General features: G+C 33.9%; 1 protein-coding gene across 4 annotated transcripts in view; it reads left to right on the top strand.

The window, feature by feature from the left end:
• The window catches only part of LOC145290933 (rabphilin-3A-like), a 1,108,728-nt gene extending 1,094,209 nt beyond the window's left edge, over positions 1 to 14,519 (top strand). For 2 of the 4 annotated variants that reach the window (XM_080136654.1, XM_080136564.1), the window contains exon 20: positions 14,229 to 14,519. Coding sequence is in view for 1 of the 4 variants with exons in the window: in XM_080136564.1 (XP_079992690.1) it covers positions 14,229 to 14,243 (15 nt within the window). In the remaining 3 variants the exon portion in view is untranslated. The remainder of the gene's footprint in view (positions 1 to 14,228) is intronic. The other 2 variants (XM_080136609.1, XM_080136530.1) reach the window with 2 other exon arrangements.
• Positions 14,520 to 14,880: the final 361 nt, after the last annotated feature.

Raw genomic sequence — 14,880 nt, 5'->3', positions numbered from 1 at the left:
TGAATGCATCTGTGTGTCGTGTGTTGGCCTAATGTAGGTAATATGTTACTACAGTGATAAATTGCAGAGAAAACCGATAGTGTATATTTTATAAAAGGTTAATTTGCAACGGAATGTTTAACAATTCTACATGCTAATCTATATGCTAATCTACACATAACATGCAAAGATATTTTTGTTTATAAACGCATGGTTATATTTTAAAATAAAAATGCAAGGAAAGAGTCTATCACAGTTTGATGATGTATTGAAGTGAAACTTGACCAGTGAAATTTTTTTTTTTTTACATAGGCATCACCACTTATCAAGGCCAAGAGGCCACTCGAGGATAAGGGTTAAGATTTGAGGACATATGATGCATAGGTGGAAATGGTATGCGATGGATATACAGTAGAACCCCGGGATACGGTGTGGCCTTAGGATACATTTTTTTCAGGTTACAATGTGAAATACAATGTTTTTCTGGCCCCTGGTTACGGCATTTGCCCCGCCTTACAGTGTTATTTATAATGTTATTTGATTATATCCATGCGTATCATATAATGTACTGTATTTTGTTACTAATTTTTAAATGGCGTATCCCGGGGTTCTACTGTATATAATGACAAGTTTAGTTCTAATAATCTCAGAGAGAAATTAAATCTGAAAGTGTTGGGAGATGTGTTCAGAAGAATAAACTTTGATTCTATGGCCACATTGAAAGAATAGATGAGTTCTTGGAATCACTTGATGTAGAACAGTTGAGGTTAGACGTTTGGTTTACAGGGAAACGCCAAGAAAACGTGAGAGATTGATAAAAATGGACTTAAGAGGGATAAATAAAGACATGGTCAGAGGTAGGTTAGTTCAGAAGCCAATATCTTAAAGCTGTCCACTGCATGGTGACATGTAAAATGAACATTAAACTGAAATTGCTGCTGCTGCTGCTGATGATGATGATGATCCATATCCATATCCATAGCATTGAGCCTCTGGTGGGGCATAGGCCATCCACAACTTCGTAGATGCTTTTGTAGCTTTTGTTTCGGGGTGAGAATGCTGGCCCTATGCCCAACCTTCCCAGAAGGTACATACAGCACCTAGCCTTCCCAAATGGTTACCCATCTGATACTGGCCAGGTTCAACGTTGCTTAACTTCGATGATCTGGCAAGAACCAATGTGTCAACGTGATTGTGCTGTACTCGATGCTGATGATGCATATACTTTATTTATTCATTTTTTTTTTAACTTTATTTGCTCCAAACAAAGAATATTGCCATTGAGTTATAAGGCCTGCTGTGATAGGGGCCAAATTTATGTAAAAAAAATACCTGGTGAGGAGTTGGATAGCAAGGTGTTTGTTCACATTGCGTTTGCATTTCTACATGTTGGCACAGTTGGGGGAAACTGAAAAGGAATTCCAGAGGTAGGCATGTGTAAATCTAAATGCTTACTGGAATGCATGTGTGTGCAAATATCTTTATTGTCTTATTGTTATCTTTATTGTCTTATTGTTCAATGCATGTGTATGTATAAATCTCCGTGAATGTCTATTTAAATGCATGCGTGTGTATTCATAAAATGAGTGTCTAAGTCATTATGTACAGATGCATCTTTGTAAATGCGTGTGTGTGTGTGTGTGTGTGTGTGTGGATTGAATTATTTCTATTTACTATGAATATGCATTTAATTGTTTTGTTTTATTTATCAATTTTGCTATTTTGTTTTTGCTGAGGATGGTGCATTCTGTCGGATGCCAAACAGGCGTTTTTTCAGAGATTCCAACCAAGAGATCTTTTTAAGATTTAATTGTCAATTTAAGTGCGTTTTTTTCTTTTCATCTCTTTTGCACTTGATTCGCCAGATATATTCGTCATGTAGTTGTTGTAAAATCATATGAAATTATATGTAAAATGTATATTAATGCATGTATTTGTGTCCCTATAAATAGCTATTCAAATTTCTGGATTTATTCAAATGCATATGTATGTATGTAGCCTTAGTAGATTATATATATATATATATATATATATATATGTGTGTGTGAGTGTGTGTGTATTTTTTGTATGAAAATATATTTTTTAAAATAAATTGCTATTCAACATAAAAGTTCGATGCCAGGAGGAGATAGGCTCATACCGTCTCTTATGGGGGAAAGTTTGCAAGGAGAAGAATAGTGCATCACCTACGAGGTTTCAAAACCAGATTTGAACTCTGTCAAAGCAGGATGGAATGCGCTAAGCAGTTTCTGCCCAGATATGTTCATTTTATGGTGTATTTGGCTGTTATACAGATAGAAGATTGCATTGGGAGGGAGAATTCTGGGGCGGTAGAATGATGCAACCATTTTGCCAACAACCTTGGCTACAGAGTTTATGTAATTAGGTAAGGGTGGGAGGTCAGTTGCAGAAGCTTGTCAAAGCAAGGTGCTTCTTTGAGACGAGAACCATTAATATCAATTGGGTAAAGTAGGGATCAGAACATTGGTGGTAAAAAGATAGAAGCTTGGTTTTGGGTGCATTAAAATTAACCAGCTACCTTTTGTTGTCCCATCGCACCATGTGCTTAAGGTTTGAGTCCAGAAACGACCAAGATCTCTCTGAGATATATATATTAGCTGGACACCTGGCGTTGCCTGGTCGTACAATAAGCTTAAACATGATATTTTAATTTATGCAGATGTATTATTATAGAGTCAATCCTCTATTGAATATTATATATTATGAGGAATAATTTGCCTGGTAGACAAATTCGCAAAAAGAAATAAAAAAAATAATAATGATAATGTTGTTCATCGAATTCCATCTGTGTTTGTTTACAATATCACATCAGCCAAAATTAAAATAAAATGGTGAGGTATACCTAGGCTTGAACAGGCGATCATTTGATCTGTAGTTAAATCTTATACCATTGAACTATACCTCCAAATGCCAATAATTCTTGTTTGTTAAGAAAAAATGATTTGCTAAGATTTTATTTTCTTTCTGGTGTAACGTAAAATATTTCCCTGTAAAAATTCTTCTTTTTTTATCTATAAGAAAGACTATTTTTAGGATCGTTTTTTTTTTTTTTTTTTTTTTCGATTTTCGATACTTATCGGGCGAATTTCTGTACATTATATCTAAAAACACTGCCAGACATATAAATTATTTTTGTGTGCAATTTGTAAAAGATAGGTTCAGCCGTTTGGGAATCTATAAGGAAGGAAATCTCTCTCTCTCTCTCTCTCTCTCTCTCTCTCTCTCTCTCTCTCTCTCTCACACACACACACATAAAGTGACTTTTATATAATAGTAGAGAGTCAAGCAACTTCCTGACACACAGAAGACTAATTTGTCTGTATTGAGATACAGAAGATCGATCTCTAGTATTTTTAAATTCTGGGCAAACTAATGAGTTTTTCCAAGGTGTTGGGAAGTATTTCTCCTTTAAGCATTGCTTGAACAGCTTTGCAAGAATGAGTGCTAGTTCCAGTTGCAGCTTTTTGAGTACTATGATTGAAATGGTGTCAGCATCAAGGTTCTTGATGAGTGTAGCACCATCTCAAAGATATTTGTGAACGCTGCTCAGATTATTTTCAGTTTTTGAGGAAATTCGGGAGGTAGGTGGCGCTGTTGGCAAATGATTGAGCAACGAGGGAAACTCTTCCATATATTCATTAACTAAAATATTAAATAATCCAAAAACCATACAATTACCACCAAATGAGATATTGACAAAAGAACAATCAATAGTTACATATAAACTAGGGCCAACCATACGTAAAAAGGTGTTCAGTTATTTAAAAAAAAAAAAAGGTAGAACATATTAATATTATAAATATTCCAGGGTGTGAATGTAATTCCTCTCCTTTCTGTAATAATGAGATAAAACATAATTATAGTTAATTTAAATATAGTAGAAAAATTATAAATTAAGATAAGTAAAAGCCAAATTATAGAGAACCTAAATGCCTTAATAAATTAACCAAAGCATTAGAGAGTTTTATTATGTCTATGGCAAATAAATATAAATTATTACAGTCTACGTTTGATGCATGGAAGAATAATATACTTGAATTCGTAAATATAAAGGTTGAACCTATAAAAAAATTTAAACCCTCTAAAAAACTAATCATCTTCTTAAAAATTCAAAAATACTTAAGGAACTTAAAATACTTCAAGATAAGTTTGTCATAGTTTCTATGGATAAAACGGCAAATAATATAGCTTTTATATGTAAAAAATATTATATACAACCTTTATTGTTAAAAGTAGGAATTATAAGTCAAGTTTATAGATACCTATAAAGTAAGTAATATTAATTTAGATAGCATTATTCTGAATAATAGCATTATTAGTGAAAAAGTAGGATTAAAGTTAGAAAAAAAAAGTACTTCCATGTATGTATTGGACAAAAATCCAGTTAGCGCTAGGTTTATTGTAGTCTCAAAGACTTTCATTACCAAACCTTTAAGTAAAGCTATATTTAAAATGTTTAAATTAAAAAATCAAATAAATAATTTCTACCAGAAAAAAAATTCTATAGTAATATAAATCTATTTTGGGTGGTAAATAATTCACACCCAGTAGAATAAAATTAGATAATATAAATTCCAGAATAAAAGCAAAATCTATAGCGACTTATGATTTTAGTACGTTATATACTAAAATTCCACACGAAAAATTTATAAAAGAATTAAACGATACTGTAGATTTAGCTTTTGAAGGTGGTAAAGGTAACTTTATAGACTTTTCCAACTCTAAAGCTTTCTGGTGTAAAAATAAAAACAGCAAAACTAGTGATTTCAAAGGTATTTTAAAAATACTTATAAGTCATCTTATTAAAAAAACTTATTTTCAAATAGGAAACAAAATATTACTCCAAACTATAGGCATCCCAATGGAATTAGACCCTGCATATTTTCGGCAAATCTGTATTTACAACGTCATGATTTAATATAATGTTTTGTTTTTAAATCCTCGAAACCGTGTTTCATGGTAAACAACTGACGATCCCTTAAATTAACATTAGGACTATAGTGAATTCGAGAGAGCAAGTTGATGCATTGATTGCAGGTGATTAAATGACTTACTGACTAAATAATTTTCTAACGAATGATGAAAAAATATAAAAATTAAATAAGTTTTTTATATAGTTTTAAAGATTAAAAAACTTTCAAGACTAATATATATATATATATATATATATATATATATATATATATATATATATATATATATATATATATATATATATGTGTGTGTGTGTGTGTATGTATCCTAGTTTGAACTCACCTATTATTTTAAGTACGAGTATCATTTCAAAAGTAAAGCCTCCTCTTTTTTAACTCAAAAAATTGAAGAGCTCTGAAGACGGGAGTGGTACTATGAAAACGAGCGAGATTTTGTCTTCCAGATTTTTTTCTACATAGTTACTACCATTCTGAATGCACTTTAACCAGGAATTTAATTATACATCTCTGTTTTTTACACACGCTCATGGCAGAAGTTGTTTCTTAGAATCTTACACCAACAATATCTGCAATAAAGAGATGAAACTTTTAGGTCATGAATGCATAAATTCAGCCATTATAACGATGCAATTTGCATATATATTTATCTCTGTCCACCTAAAAATCAAAAACTGTACAAGACATAACCACAAAAGTGATATATTCTTTTTCAGCACTATCTCGCGCAGAATGCGGACATATACTTTTTGCAATATTCATTATTTTGGTGGTCAACAAGAACAAAATTTCTCAGAGAGGAGGAGGGTCAAGATTTAAACGAATTTTTTCCATTGGCTTTTAGTGTGAAATATCACTCGTGGTAGAGAGACGTGGGGGAGAGGAAGAAGGAATGAGTGGGAGAAATGGAGAAATGGAAAAAAGAGGATGGGAATAGAGAAATGTAAATAAGGAGGAAGATATAAAGTAAACATTCAGAGATTTTTTTTTTCCTTCGATCTTTTGATATTTGAGAAAAGAGAAATAGACAGTGCAAGAGATGGGGATGGAGGGATAGTGGCGTAAAATAGATAGATAGGGACGAGAGATAGAAGGAAAGGGAATGATAGAAGGGGAAGAGAGGAGGAGGGGTGAGCAGAAGATATGGAGAAGGGAGGAAATGGAAGTGATGTAAATAGAAAATTAAACAGAGTGGTGGGGTAAAACAAAGTGGTGGGGTAAAAAGAGAGAGAAATTTAAAAGAAAAATGTTAAATTTTTTAACTCTTTTCTGCCTTACATCCCGGGTAACTCAGTGTGCCCATGCTATTAGCATATAAAAGTGATAAACGGTGGGAAGGGGGGGGGACATAGAGAGCAAACAAAATTCAAGAGAACTTAGAATAAATTGTGGCAACAGTTCACACACATGCCAGAAGTAATAGACACACTGCAAAAAATAATTCATACATGTTTCTGCTTACTTCATTGACGGTCAGCATGCGGATCCTTACAAAGCTGCAGTAAATATTAATATTTTATACAAATTGACATTTTCTGTGGTTCAGATAACAATGTATAAATCACCATTGGGCAAAAGAGCTTTAATCTATCGTAAAATATTTACATTAAAAACTTGTCTAGTTACAAGAACTATCAATAGTTTCCCCTTCTCTCTTTCTCTACTTAAAACTAAACGAAATTTGCAGAAGCACAGTTTATGGAATATGGTGCTGTGAGGTTACCTCTCAGCTGACTACAACATGGTTGTTTTCAAGTCCAATGTGAACAAATTCTTGTTGAGCCATCTCCTTAAAGAATCGAATTCTGCCCAATCACCACTGTAGCAGCCAAAACTTACTACAACCACAGGTAGGAGCTAATTCTCACGGCTCGAGATTTGAAATCCATTTTCTTCCTGGCTTTTCCAATCACAAGCCAGCTCTCAATCACGTGATCGAGTAAATAATAGGCGAAATCTGAAACTCTTATTCTTCTTTCTCCCTGGCTTTCGCTGACAGCGAACATTCACCTGGACCTTTGGCTTAGATTGACGTGAGTACCACAAACCAACATGGCTACCATCAAAACTTGCTTCCATATGTGCTTCACACACGTACTCTTTCCTACCACGAGACACTAACCCTTTGTCCCGTCTCAACTATCAGACATACGTTCTCACGAAGTAAACACATTAAACACATTTCTCTCTCTCTCTTTCAACAGGCCTGATTTATAGCTAACTATCAGATCTCTAATCTATGTCCCCACATCAGAAACTCTTTTCACGACTACTATAAATACAACCGCACACAAACACTGAACTCTGCTACTAACCCATTTCTCTCTTGTACACACTATTAACAAAAATAACAAATAAAGCTGCTTTTGAATATAGAATGAAACTCCATTTCGTTGTCTCTTATTCTATACAACTATTGTTACAAATCATCACAGTTTTGTCTCGCCGTTCACTTGACATTCATTTTACTCTTATCCTAAGTGGTAAAAACCCCAGACTAGACATACTCACATTTTTTGTGTTGATTCTTTTCCCTTGGTCAAATATTTCTCGCTTATCCATCTGAAAATGCTAATCTGCTGGCAATCTATAGACATAAAAAAAACTACTACTAAGAGAGGTTTTGTATCTAAAAATTGACATTATTTTTGGAAAACCTCGAGTAGGTCATAATCACAGCAGGGAATCTCCTATGTGTAGAATGATTACATTTTTTTTTAATAGATAAATAGAATTCTGGGTGGTCAAAACTCCAGATCAGATATATTCACAATTTCTTGTGTTGTTTTTCTTCCCTTAGTTAAATAACTCTCACTCAAAATAAGAAATTAAACTATGTACATCAAAATAAAAAAAAAAACTGAGATTAAAACTTCAGCACAAATTGTAATCCAGCCTATAATGGTAACTTTCTCCTTGGTCTCATTAAGTAAATTTATACTTCTTTTATTACTAGTCAACACATATTTTGCTGTCAGGAAGCTAATAAGTGATTTTGGATAATTTGAATATATTGAATCCAAAACAATACGGTCCATTTTTTTTTCTCATCATTTTGGTGTACTAAAAATGGAATTATTTAACTTTAATCTCTTTACATGAAATTTAGAACTGTATGAATATCTCTTTCCTCAAATTAAAGAAATCTAAATCTCACCATTTAATTTTATCTGATATCATCTCATACTTTCCCTTTTCCAACAGTAAACCTCAGAGCACATTAGACTAATCCTGACTGAACACCATTTTTTTCTTTTTTTTTTAACATAGGAGTCACCACTTATCAAGGCCCGGAGGCCACTCGAGGATAAGGGTCAATGGGTATTTTGCATAGGAGACATTCATATTGATGAGGGGAGAGAGATAGAAGACATTTATACAGTTTACAATCTGTGGTTTCTTATAACATATATTGTAGGAGAGTGTGATCAGTTCTTTTAACACAGAAGAGGGGGACAGTCATTACTTATGATGAGTTATTCCAGCTCATTAACGATGATTACACATTACCTTTGTTGTAGAAAGACGACACGAAGACGGCAGTTACAAAAATATAATGATGTTCTTTTATTCCATTTGACCGGTCAAAATGATGACGTCCAGGAATTCATAGTCTACTACATGATTAAAACTTTCTCCCTCGCTTCCAAAGGGACCCTCCTCTGACCATGTCAGCTCTGTCGCCTATCTTCGTCTCCAACTCTGTCTAACTCATCTTCGACTGTAGCTCCTATATTGAGAATTCATTTCTGCCATGACATCATACTTGTGTCCAAAAACGTGATCGACCCACGTGGCCTGAACATGCATGGTTCGCACATGCTTCCAAACCATTTCTGCAGACAAAGAATTCTTACTAACCTATTTTTCGACCTAACTTATTTTTCAATATGTTTTTAATTTGCTATTGTTCGTTCTTCTCTAACTGACTTTATTTTAATTCAGTTTTCATAAAAAGAATTGAACAATTAAAATTCCTTTTGCAACAACATATCTAACTATTTTATGTGAAACTGAACAATGCGAAATTCCTTTCTGAATCTATTTCTGAACCTTGCTTATCAGGTTCGAATCTCGGTTTATCCTAATCTCATTTTTACTTATCTAATTTTTTCTTACTTACAAGAAAGGGGCTCTTTTCTTGTAACAGGTATACACCACTTATCAAGGCCCGGGGATAAGGGTTAATGGATATACATTAGTCAATATGATTATAGCATAGTAAACATAAGTAGTGGGAATTTTGTAAATTGGATTACTTAGGGGGACGGTTCATCAAGAACTTGTTTACATTGGACTTGAAGCCAATCAGATTGTAGTCAGCTGGAAAGCAGGCAATTGGAAGAGAGTTTCACAGGCGTGCAGTTCTAAGAAAGAAACTTTGTTCATGGAATCTACATTTAGGTTTTACTAGCATTCTCAACTAACAAAATTATAATCTCCCAATATTGAGCACTATTTCACACGTTTACTTCATTCACAAAAGGCTCACATTGCAGAATGCAATGTCCTTCTTTTCTGCATTTTCTCATTCCTACAACTATGCTATGCAGTAATTCCCGCTGCAATTATTTGATAAGCTTTTTTACTCATCACAAAGACCGAACGGTCCTGGATATGACCTTAAACTATATCCGATAGTGAGGCCCCAGCTTGCAGGCCTTAGGGAGTGTGGAGCCACCCTTTAATTGTCATTGCTCCCAGGTCCACTCTGACCCGGAGTGGTAGCACCTGTTAGGGTTAAATAGAATACGACTTAAAAAACAAATATACTATATTAAAAAATCGTTCTTCAAAATCACCAGATTCGGCATTAAATAACCTGAAAAGGGTTGATATGCCGTAAAACAAAACAACCAACAAAGACCGAACAAAATGTTTCAGATGTTTTATATGAAGTCAAAATTTGACTCTTGCTGAATTGACTTTAGGATAACACATCCGGAGACAATATTTCTGCATCACACTATATGTGAGGCCTTATTAATGAAAATTAGAAATTAAACTATGCACAACAGAATAGCCAAACAAAAAAAAAGTCACACATCGAGATTACAACTTCAGCCTATGATGGTAACTTGTTAATTTTTACTTTTCTTTTTTCTACCATATTTATCTGTTGGCGTTTTCAGTAATTGTGCCGCAATGAACTTGATTTTTTATTTATTTATTTTTTTTTTTTTACACACATTCACCCCTAACAAGGCATATCGCCACTGGGAACCATGCCTAGAAAAGATTAACAAGATATTGGTTTACGTTACATTTATATCAGTACAGTCAGGGAAGCAGGAAGGCAATTCCAAAGTCTAGCTGTCTGAGAGAAGAAACTATTAGAGTAGAAAGGTTTTGGGCATTTAGGAACTTTAACAGTGAAGAGGTGGGATTTTGTTGTTAAGCAGGTTTGTTGGGGATATGTACGTCTAGAGGGGCACAAGTGCAACGAATTTATCAAAGCACATTCCATTAAAACAGGCACAGGGATGCAACATTGCGGCAATGGAACATGGGTTGGAGCTTAATTGACAAAGTGGGATCTATAAGGTTGAAGACTTTTTTGGATCCATTACAAGAGGGGGAGATGGGTAAGTGGAATGGATCAAATAATTAGTTAAAAATATGGCAGATTTTTGTTGTTGTAAATTGTAAAAGAATTACTTCTTAGTGACATGCAATATGGTTTTCGCTCTGCAAGATCTACAGCAGATGTGCTAACGGTTATATCACATAGGATTAGTGAATCGCTGGACAAAGGTTTCCTTTCCAGGGCAATTGACATATCAAAGGCTTTCGATAAGGTATGGTATAAGGGTCTACTTCACAAGATTTCCAGCTACGGTATTACTGGAAATATTTTCTCAATCATTAAATCATTTCTCTCTGATAGGTTCATAAGAGTAGTGGTTGATGGGCAGAAATCAGAGGCCCACAGTATTAATGCTGGAATCCCCCAGGGGTCCATCCTGGGCCCAACTCTCTTCCTGATCTCCATCAATGATCTCCCAAAACACATACTTAAATCATTCGTTGACATCTATGCTGATGACACGACCATCTATGGCAACACATCAAAGGCCGTAAATGACAAAGTTCTCTTTAATTCTCTCTCCTCTGATCTTGAGCGCGTGGTACAATGGGGGAAGAGGTGGCTGGTCACTTCTAATGCATCCAAAACCAAGCTTCTATCTTTACATCATCAACGCTCTGATCCCCATCTGGCATCAATTGAAATGGATGGCGCTCATCTTGGGGAGGCTCCATGTTTTGACAAGCTTCTGGGTTTGACCTTTACTCCTGATCTGAAATGGAACACGTACATCAAATCTGTTGCTAGGGATGCTGGGAAAATGGTGGGATCCTTCTACCGCTCCAGAAGATATCTCACTACTGATGCAATTCTCTATCTGTACAAAAGCCAAGTACGTCCAAGGATGGAGTAGTGCTGCCACATCTGGGCAGGAGCTGCTAAAAACAGCCTATCCTGCCTTGACAGAGTACAAAATAGACTTCGCGGTTTGGTGGGGGGTGCCCTTTTCTCTTCCCTGCAACCTCTCTCCCACAGAAGAGACGTTGTGAGTCTGTCTTTGTTCTATCGTTATTTCCATGGCAGGTGCTCGTCTCAGCTCCAATCTCTGGTCCTCCCTCGCCAATCTTTCACGAGAAACACCCGTCTGGCTGAAACTACTGTCAATAATTTTCCCCATTCTTTATCTGTGCCTAAATCCAAACGTAGATTCCATGAGCAGAGCTTCTTTCTCAGAAGTGTACGATTGTGCAACTCTCTTCCGTTTGCCTGTTTCCCACCTGACTACAACTTGGATGTCTTCAAATCCAGCATAAACAAATTCCTGACAAACCGCCCCCTTAAGTAAGACACTCTATCAAATCTCCAATACTAATGATTACTACAATACTATCTCATTGATTACTGTACACGCAATAACCCTTATCCCTGAGTGACCTCCGGGCCTTGATAAGTGGTGACCCCCATGTAAAAAAAAATTTTTTTTAAATTACTTAATTCAATTTAATTGCAAATTTCTGAACTTATTCTAAAGCAACGCTTATTTAAAAAAAAAATACAGAAGGAAAAAATCAAATTACTTTTAGTTCTTTCATAAATCTGCTAGCTCCAATCTATGGTTGCCTCCGTAAAACATTCACAATAAAACTCGTCTCACTACTGCCACTAAATATACTAATATACAAGGAAGAACTTTATTTTTATGGGTACAAATACAGCAAATAAAAAAAAAAGTGTGTTTTGTCAAAATTTTAATAATGCTAAGGATTTATAATAATCTATATTATATTTCTCTTTGTCTGTCTATTTCATTTTTTTTCTCGGAAACTATTGAGCCGATCTAGTTGAAATTTTGTATTGAACTTTATTATAAAAGGTGCAGTGAATTAAGTCTTATGGTATCTGTTTGATGCACGGCCAGGAATTAATGGGGATTAGTATTTAAGTTTCATTTCTTCTCGGAAACTACTGAGCCGATCTAGCATAAATTTGGTATAGACCTTTGATATGATAAGGTGCAGCAAAATAATTATTATAGTATCCATTGGATGCACAGTTAGAGATTAATACGGATTAGTATTTAATGCAAAAATGATTACAAATTTAACCATATTCAATCATCAATTTGATGTAAAATACTAATTCTAAGTCAATGGGCTAAAAAGTTTAGTAATAATGAAATAACAGTAATAATACAAGGGCACTACGGCTCATCAAAAGTGCAAAAAGGGTATGGAAGGTGGCATTAGGTGTTATTTGACGATTTCGATGAGCGTAAAGTTTTTAAAGGGTGCAGTGTCTTGGCAGTCAACATCTGGGGCAGGGAATTCGATCCATACTTCAACACTTCTGAAGCAGGAAAAAAATGTTGTTCAGATATTATAATTCAACTTTTCTGTCTTTAAACGAGGCAAGTAAATAGGAAGACACGGGGATCAAAAGGGTCGTTGTTGGCTCAATGTGTAGATCTGTCGCAAAATATTAACTGCTCCGCAAGATGAAGTACATAACAATAAATTGGCCTTTACTATTAACTAACTTGCTTTGCTATCGCTTCATAAAATTCGCTACACGAAATACTTGAAAAAAAATCTGGGAGTTAAGATTTGGTGAGCGAGAAGTGGTGATTCGGTATCATGTCTCCTACTGATGAGATAATAACTAAAGTGCCCCCTCCCATAGCATTGAACTGTGATCAAATAAACAATGTTCGACATTCATGACTGAAACGTTGTGAGCAAGTCAAAGACTGAATTTTATCGATACTAGAAAGGATTGCGACTTTCATGGATGGCATTTTTTCAGGGAGGAAGGGATCAACCTGTACATGAAACTATATAGAATAGATCACCATATAAAAGATGATATAGATAATTTCTCTGTCATTTTAATCTAATTTATGATATTGTCTATTGCAGAACTGGATTTCTCTCTTCAACACAGGAGCAACTTTTATATTTGTATTCATTTTTTTATATATCTAAAATAATTTTTCTTTTTCATCTAAATATTTTTTGTCCTTTTTTTCAGATCTCAGATGTATTTGTTTTCATGACTGCATTTTTTTTTTAATCTTATCTTGCTTTGGGAAATAGCAAATATGTCGGCATTTTTTTAAATGCATTTTTTTTTTCTGGACATGACATTTTAAAATGCATAATATCTATTTTTTCAGACATTTTAAAAATACATTATATATATATATATATATATATATATATATATATATATATATATATATATATATATATTTCATGCAGTTCTTTCAGCATATCAAAATTTTCGTACATTTTACTGAAATAAGTAAATGGTAAGATTGAATTAGACCTTGGAACTTTGAATGTAACTATATTGTTATTCATGCAATAATATTCAGCTTCTTAACTAAAAGAATTAGTTAAATAAAATTAAAAAAGCGTATTTTCTCCAAAATATATATAATATGCCAATCACTTTTTCTGGACTTTTTGATAGGATTATTCAAAACACTGCTAAACGTACACATCCTCCATACATAACTTATGAACTTGAATAAAATATTTTTTACATATCTGGGACATGATCAATTTTCTCTTTTGAAACACAGTCAATAAAAGTGAATTAAAAATTATACTTTTACTTTAAAAAATAAAAAATCTTATTGTAATTATTAAAAAATATTTAGGACTTTATAAAAAAAACTCCTGAATATTTCATTTTGATTGATTGCAAAAAACGGATTGTATAAAATATTCTTCAAGTCGAATAATTCTGAGTCTCTATTCTTGTTGTAGGACCTCGATGACTAATCAAGACCATTTCCGACAAATATGTGGCCCAGGAATGACGACATCTTATGGCTACCATTATAAAACTTCTGTGGTCGCCGTTACCATTGCTGTTGGTCCTCGTTAACCACAAGATTTGCGGATCTTTCTGTTACCAGCACTAATAATACATCATCTCTTATAACTTGATTTCTACTCGGTGTTAAATCTATGTTGCCTTTATTAGGTTGTTGTCTGATTTTTATTTATTTATTTTATTTTTTTTGCTTGCGAAATGATTTTACAAAAACAAAAAAATATCAGTAGACTTTTTGGGTAGAAGCTGCTTTGACTTTTAGTTTTTTAACTTTTGAGGGCGGTGGGGGGTATGTAAGATTTTATAACGTAATCATTGACAAATATAGTTCAAAAGGTTTTTTTTTGTTTGTTTGTTTCAGAATTTTTAAAATGAGAATTGATAATTTGGATTGTTCAGATTACAGTTCTCGTCTTGGGTATCATTTTCACAACTTTTTTCCTAAATGTAATATGCGATCATGTTCAGATGCATCGTGTTGAACTTGTGAATTTTTATGTCGAATGCAGAAATTTTGAACTGAATCTTTTATTTAATCCATGGGAGTATCTTGCTCTCGTCCTGAGTAAAATTCTTGTATAA

The sequence above is a fragment of the Euprymna scolopes genome, chromosome 1 (assembly GCF_053919585.1).
Source record: "Euprymna scolopes isolate OS-2025 chromosome 1, ASM5391958v1, whole genome shotgun sequence".
Taxonomy (NCBI): domain Eukaryota; kingdom Metazoa; phylum Mollusca; class Cephalopoda; order Sepiida; family Sepiolidae; genus Euprymna; species Euprymna scolopes.
The sequence above is the reverse complement of the archived record's forward strand: the minus strand, read 5'-3'. Positions and strand labels throughout refer to the sequence as shown.